The 7,527-nt window shown below is 43.5% G+C and overlaps 1 protein-coding gene and 1 long non-coding RNA gene across 2 annotated transcripts; one reads left to right on the forward strand and one right to left on the reverse strand.

Annotated features, from left to right (window-relative positions):
- The first annotated feature begins 3,612 nt into the window (after nucleotides 1-3,612).
- LOC112272389 lies at nucleotides 3,613-4,216 on the forward strand. Its single transcript, XR_002966115.1, has 2 exons — nucleotides 3,613-3,719; nucleotides 3,823-4,216. It is a non-coding gene; the product is annotated as an uncharacterized LOC112272389 (long non-coding RNA).
- LOC112272388 lies at nucleotides 3,734-5,518 on the reverse strand. Its single transcript, XM_024463036.1, has 3 exons — nucleotides 4,687-5,518; nucleotides 4,399-4,556; nucleotides 3,734-4,118 (listed from the first exon to the last, which is right to left on the reverse strand). The coding sequence occupies exons 1-3, from the start codon at nucleotides 4,862-4,864 to the stop codon at nucleotides 3,768-3,770; spliced, it is 687 nt and encodes a 228-aa protein (XP_024318804.1). The 5' UTR covers nucleotides 4,865-5,518; the 3' UTR covers nucleotides 3,734-3,767.
- Between the last annotated feature and the right edge of the window lie 2,009 nt (nucleotides 5,519-7,527).

Here is a 7,527-nt window from a genome sequence, read left to right on the forward strand (position 1 = left end):
GGCCGTAATTTAGAGTGTTTTGTGTCGAATTGCTTATCAGCATTGTACGATAAAACCCCACCCAAACAGGTGTCAGAAAAATATTTCTGAAACAAAACAAAAAACCCCTCAAACAAAGTAGTACTCAAATCAACAAACTAGAAAATCAAGCGTCAGCCCATGCTTTTAACCCGGTAGCTAAGCACGGCAAATCAACCAAGCGTTTGGACCAGAACAGAAGTGATGCAGGGGGGGTCAATTGATTCAGCTAACACATCAGAAATTAAGAGGAACACGAGCAAGAGAAGCAGGGAATTAGATGAGGCTGCTACTAGCAGTGTTTGATTTCAGTCGTTTGTTCATACAGGTTCTTCCGTGTTCTAGAGACCAAGGATCCTTCCTAAGTAAGCCACGCAGAGCCTCTCCAGAAGTTGGATACATTACACAAAAGGTGACCCAACATAAATAAAAAGAAATAAAACTAAAGCTATATGATTCATTTACTTTGACCCTTCTTATTCAGCTAATCACTTGTGGTCACTTTGCCTGCATCATCCACCCCGGGCACGGAAGAACTCGTCCTCGAGCTTCAGTCTTCGTCTTCAGGCAGGTCTCCATAATATGGCACAAGGTGCTTCACGTTGAAGACATCAGAAATACCTAAATGGTTAGGCAATTTTATCTGATAGGCATTATCATTGATCCTCTTGATCACCTTGCATGGGCCAATTCTCCTCTGGCTCAGTTTGCTATACTCACTGGGAGGGAAGCGTTCTTTAGTCAGGACAACCCACACACACATAATCACCTTCCTCAAATACAAGTAGACGGCGATGTCGATCGGCCATAGCTTTGTATTTAGCATTGCTCTCTTGTATCCTCTGTTTCACAAGCTTATGGATTGAACCAATTTCATCTACCATGCTATCTGCTTTGGAACTTTTTCTTCCAACAGTAGGTATAGGTGCTAGTTCGAGCACTCCATTAGGAATTCGGCCATATACTATTTCAAATGGGGACATTCCAGTAGTACGATTTGGGGTACGGTTGAAGGCAAATTCTGCATGTGTCAGAACTGTATCCCATTGCTTTGGTTTGTCACTGACAAGAGCTCCTAACATTTTTCCCAAACTTCTATTTACCACTTCAGTTTGTCCATCCATTTGTGGATGATAAGCCGTACTAAAATTCAAAGTGGTACCCATTTGCCTCCATAATGACCGCCAAAAGCGGGACATGAACTTAGTATCCCGATCAGAAGTAATGCTTCTTGGTATACCGTGTAGTCGGACTACTTCTCGGAAGAACAAAATAGAAATTTGATTTGCGTCAGATGTCTTTCGACAAGCAATAAAATGTGCCATCTTACTGAATCTGTCAACCACAACAAAGATGGAGTCCACTCTACGTTGTGTTCGAGGAAGCCCCAGGACAAAGTCCATACTCACATCTATCCACGGTGCATCTGGTACAAGTAATGGTGTATATAAACCTGCATTAGTAGCTGTACCTTTTGAAACCTGGCATGTATGACATCTCTCCACAAATTTTTCCATGTCCCTCCGAGCATGAGGCCAAAAATACTGCCGCAGAAGTAGCTCCACAGACTTGCCCCTGCCACGATGGCCTTCACTATGTATCTCTTTGATGATCAGATCACGAACAGAACATTTAGGAATACAGAGTCGAAACCCTTTAAAAAGAAATCCATCATGTACGGTGTATTCAATTGATTTCTTACTTTGGGCAGCTTCATAGATCTTACTGAAATAAGGATCGGTTGAGTAAAGCTCAGGAATATTGTCAAACCCAACAACCACAACTTTCATCATGTTAAGACATTGTGTTTTACGGCTCAGTGCATCAGCGACTCTATTTTGTGCTCCAGATTTGTGCTTCAGTACAAAACTATACTCCTCTAAAAAACTTACCCAACGAGCTTGTTTACGAGTTAAATTTGCTTGACTGCGAAGATACTTGAGAGCTTCATGATCACTGTATAAAATAAACTCTTGGTGCAGTAAATATTGCCTCCAATGCTGCAATGTTCTAACCACTGCATATAATTCAATTTCATAGGTTGAGTAGCGAAGTTGTGCACATGTCAGTTTCTCACTGAAGAAAGCCACTGGGTGTGATTCTTGACTGAGAACAGCTCCAATTCCTGATCCTGAAGCATCACAATGTACCTCAAATAACTTGTTAAAATCTGGTAATGCTAGGCAGTCTGCTGAGGCTATTTTGGTTTTGATTTCCTCAAATGCTACTTGTGCATCACTTGTTAATTTAAAGACACCACTACGCTTCATGCAATCAGTAAATGGTGCCATGATGGTGCTGAAATTTCGAATGAATCTTCTGTAGAATGAAGCCAGCCCATGAAAACTGCGAGCTTCCGTTAGTGAATGTGGAGCTGGCCAATTGAGAATTGTCTCCACCTTGCTAGGATCTACCGGCAGCCCCCTTTCAGAAACAATGAAGCCTAGAAAGTTAACAGATGAAACCAATAGCTCACATTTATTTGAGTTGGCATACAACTTCTCACGCCTTAAGGCAAGTAGCACTTCTCTCAGATGTTGCAGGTGCTGTTCTAGGCTTCTGCTATATATTAAAATATCATCAAAATATACCACAACAAACTTTCCAATAAAAGGCTGTAAAACATAATTCATTAGTCTCATAAAAGTACTAGGAGCATTAGAGAGTCTAAAAGGCATTACCAGCCACTCATATAAACCATCTCTTGTTTTGAAGGCCGTCTTCCATTCATCTCCTGGACGAATTCTTACTTGGTGGTAGCCACTCTTTAAATCAATTTTTGAGAATACCACTGCCCCTGCCAAATTATCCAACATATCATCCAGTCGAGGAATAGGAAATCGATACTTAATGGTGATCTTGTTAATTGCTCGAGAATCAACACACATGCGCCATGAACCGTCCTTCTTTGGTGTCAGTAGTACAGGGACAGCACATGGGCTTAGGCTAGGCTGAATAAAGCCTTTCTCTAACAATTCTTGCACTTGTCGATTCAGTTCATCGTGCTCCTTTGGATTAATTCGATAGACTGGGCGATTTGACAAGCTGGCTCTGGGTATTAAATCAATCCGATGTTGAATGTCTCGCATAGAAGGTAGAACAGATGGAAGCTCTTTTGGAAAGACATCAGAAAATTCTTTTAGTAAGTCACGTGCTTCTTTTGGCATGGCAATCTCACCCTTCTGCTCTGCAATTAGTAACAAATATGCACCACCCTCTATTGCATCATGCATAAATTGCTTACAAGATACTAGGCTCGTAGTTTCAGATGATTCAGCGCTGCTAGATTTGATTAACTCATTCTCTTTCATCGGGTTTAGCACAAATTTTTGCCCATCTTTAATGACAGTATATGTGTGTTTACGACCGTCATGCACAGCTTGACGATCATACTGCCAAGGTCTCCCCAAAATGAGATGGCTCACATCCAATCAACGACATCACACTCCACCTCATTGAGGTATTTATTACCGATGGAGAAGGATACCAAACATCGAAATTTGACTTTTGAGACCTTATCAGATTTGAACCAGCGCAGGTTATAAGGACATGGATGCTTTTCCTTCTTTAGACCAAGTTTATTTACTGTCACCTCTGATATTGTATTCTCCCAGCTACCATTGTCAATAATAACATGACATACCTTCCCAGCAATCGTACATCGTGTATGGAACAAGCTCCGTCTTCGCCCTTTTCCGGAGGTATCATCAAAGCACGCTCCATTACTAGCATGTCACCTGTATCTCCATCTAGTTCAACCTCTTCAATGTCATCATAATCATCATATATCGGATCACCTTGCAGTTCGGGCTGCTCCTCACAATCACCCACCAGCCCTTTACCTTCTCGGCCACTGCTCCTTGGGCAATCCTTTTGAAAATGTTCTGAAGATCCACACTTAAAACATGAACCTCTTGTTGATGGATTGGACATGTCTTTAGCTCCTTTGGGCAAGTGTGCAGGACCTGTCGGTCTTGTATCACCGTTCCTTGTTGACGCCCTTGTTGGCACAATATTATTGGATCTTGGCCGGTAAGGATTGCTATTTGTGCGCAATGGTCGCTGCTGCTGCTTTTCAATAGCAACCGCTCGCTGATATGCTTCAGAAACAGAAAAATTTACATGTAAGGTGAACATATCTTGAATAGATTGGCGTAGACCACCAATATATCTTGCTACCAGCTGGCTCTTTTTATCACTTAAATTGTTGCGTGAGACTAGCTGATAAAATTCATCTGTATATTCTTCAACACTCCTACTGCCTTGCCTTAAATTTTGGAGCTGTCTGAACAATGATTCTTCATAATTAAAAGGAAGAAATTATCTCTGCATTTTCTCCTTCATTACGGCCCAGGAATCAATCTTTTTTTTACCACGTACCTTGCGACTTTGCCCCAAATTTTTCCAGCAAACTGAAGCACGCCCCTTCAGCCGCATTGCAACTGCAGGAACTTGTTCGTCCTCTGGCACCTCTGCATATTCAAATATACGCTCCACCTCATCCAGCCAATCCACAAATTCTTCAGCAGAGAGACCTCCTGAAAACTCTGGCAAATTAACTCTGAAGCAACGTCTTCTGCTACTGTCACGCCCAGCAGCAGCGTGGCTTTGGTGACGTCGGTGCCTCGCATGGAACGGGTTGACATCAGGATGACTCAGGGAACTTACCGAAGAGCCATCGCTGAAATACGAAGCATCCTCGCTGCCCTGATCTTCTGGCATGTCCCTCCGTCGGGTTGTGACAGCAAAATGAGCCATCTGCGTCTGTACGGCTGCCATTTGCTGCATCGATGTCGCGTAAGGGGCGATAGCAGGGAGGAGCCCCATCCAGCGACTCCTCTTCCATCCCAGTCGCCTCAACCCTAGCCGCCGGCTAGGTTGCGCGATTCCGGTTCCTCCGCCCACCCGCCATGGACACGAACCTCCGCTCTGATACCAACTGATGCAGGGGGTCAATTGATTCAACTAACATATCAGAAATTAAGAGGGACACGAGCAAGAGAAGCAGGGAATTAGATGAGGCTGCTACTAGCAGTGCTTGATTTCAGTCGTTTGTTCATACAGGTTCTTCCGTGTTCCAGAGACCAAGGGTCCTTCCTAAGTAAACCACGCAAGGCCTCTCTAGAAGCTGGATACATTACACAAAAGGTGACCCAACATAAATAAAAAGAAATAAAACTAAAGCCCTATGATTCATTTACTTTGACCCTTCTTATTCAGCTAATCACTTGTGGTCACTTTGCCTGCATCAAGAAGACTACTTTTTTTGAGCGAAGAACAGATGAAGACATTCATGAAAATAATCCTGAGAAAATAAACCAAGTTGCCCAACATTTACTTATTAGCGACAGAAGGGCCGTCCGAGCCCTCGGCCCAGGAGCTGGCCCAAGCAGCTTTCTCATCTCACAGAGAACGCCCACGGCCTCGTCCCTCTCGGCTCGAATCTCGTCCTCCGTCTTCTTCAGCGCATCCAGCTCCCGCTCCAGCTTGCTCTTGTCGGCCTCGGCCGCCACCGCGGCCGCCTCCTTCACCTTGGCCAGCTCGTGGAACTCGGCACGCCACAAATAACAAATAATGAAACTTCACAATACAAGTTTTCCATCTGATGGTCTATCTTTTCTCAAATTTTATCATTGAACTTGTGCAATTAAATGCTTTTTCAGGACTCCGTAAAGACTAAAGAAAGCCTGTGACGAAAATGATTGAATGCCTTCAATACATATAGACTTACAAGATCCCCGAGATTTCTTAAAAAAAAAAACCAAATGTCTTATAAATAGATTTCGTTTAATACTAACACATGCAAAGTTTCATATAAATATGTTTTGGTCTATTACAACGCCATCGAAGACCGCTCGATTGTAAACCAAGCTTGTTTAAAGAACTCAAGTAAAATGCCACCGGAACCACCGGAAGGACTTGTCGTTTCTCCTCAGTTTTGTTTATGTTCCTCCTGTCTCGGCCGGCACTGGTTCAAAGTTTACTGTTGGGCTCAATGCGTTACAAGAGTAGTTTGAATTAATTTGGCTCTCTCCACTATCTCACTCCACTCTTGCTGAATCAAAGTACACAAAAGACTTATCATATATAACGAAATGCAGCTACAAACACAGTGTGATCAATGATAGAGGCTGTATAAAGCTCTTCTGAATTGTCATGCGTTTGTGAATGTAAGGAGTTGCCAGTTGGTTGTGACGTGTGATCTGTCACACAATACATGTGACAGAGCACAGAAGCATGCATCCAGCTTAATCTTATTCTCGAGTCAAACACGAATGCTCTAAATCACGCTAAACATCTCATGTATAGACAAAATTGGCAGCTATGGAGGAATTGGCAGCTAACCAAGAAAATCAACCATGCGTTGGTTCAGGCACCTCATATCATCGCACAGAGCACGCTGCTCAGCAACGGCAACACGCAGCCGCTCCAGTTCGGCCCTGAGCTCTGCAGCCTCCCCATCTTTCTGACGAACAACGACGACCTTCCTCTTCAGTCTATCCACTTTACTCCTCTCCAGCCAGCTCCGCCTCGGCGAACGCAGACGCAGCCGTGCAGTACTTGTTCGAGAGAGTATCGACCTCACGCTGGAGCGCCTCCACGTTTCTCATTGTCCAGCTCGTCTCCACCACATATTTCAGTTGCGCGTTCCGAGGCAAATATACATGGAAAACTTTCCTCTTCCTCCATTGATTGTGCAAGGTAGCATCAGTTTTTTGACGATCACAAACTTGCTAGGTTTCTATTTGATCAGACTACAGAGCACATAATTCAACCTAATTGCCAAAAAGCAGTAAACCAAAACACGGAAGCCCGTCTAATGCTAACAGGGGACTTTTTGACATCTTCCATGGCCATGTCCTCGTAGGTGATGTCCCTCGCATACCCTCTTCCTGCCTGCAATGACTTTATCCGTGCACCATTAGTCGTGCTAGAGAGACGCGCCTTATGGATGGATGGTTATGTTGGAAACCCGCGCCTCGCAGTTGTCATCTCCCAAGCTTCCGATGTTGATCCCAGTCCGGGGCCACAGGTTACGCCCAAAGTGTACAGGTTCTCCGTTCCGATCTCGATCATGTTTTCACTCAGTTTTCTTCATCCTCCTCTCTGGGAGTTGATTCAGTTTCTTTTGTTGATCTCGGCGCGTTACAAAAGTAGCTTGAATTAATTTGGCTCTCTCCACTATCTCACTCCACTCATGCTGAAATCAAATTACATAAAGGATATCTCATAGCGAAATGCAGGTATAAAACGTAGCGTAATCAAGGATAGATGCATAGATAGACGAAATATCCGATTTTGATCTATATATAGCCCTTCTGAACTGTCATGCGTTTGTGAATTAATTTGGTTTCCTGTCACACAATACAGGTCTCAGAGCAGCCAAGCATGCATCTTGCTTATAGCTAGATTCATATTCTCTAAATCATGCCAAACATCTGATGTAGACAACTAATGTTGTCTCAGTGCGACTGCACACAGATAATGCCCAGTCAACAGAAAATTCTT

The sequence above is a fragment of the Brachypodium distachyon genome, chromosome 4 (assembly GCF_000005505.3).
Source record: "Brachypodium distachyon strain Bd21 chromosome 4, Brachypodium_distachyon_v3.0, whole genome shotgun sequence".
Lineage (NCBI taxonomy): Eukaryota > Viridiplantae > Streptophyta > Magnoliopsida > Poales > Poaceae > Brachypodium > Brachypodium distachyon.

Bases quoted from the DNA above. Each gene is read 5' to 3' on its own strand.
- LOC112272388 (XM_024463036.1), bottom strand. From the start codon at position 4,864: ATGGAAGAGGAGTCGCTGGATGGGGCTCCTCCCTGCTATCGCCCCTTA. The intron at 4,557-4,686 runs GTAAGTTCCCTG...CAGAGTTTTCAG, and splicing joins ATTTCAGCGATGGCTCTTCG to GAGGTCTCTCTGCTGAAGAA. The intron at 4,119-4,398 runs GTACGTGGTAAA...CTGTTTCTGAAG, and splicing joins ATTTGGGGCAAAGTCGCAAG to CATATCAGCGAGCGGTTGCT.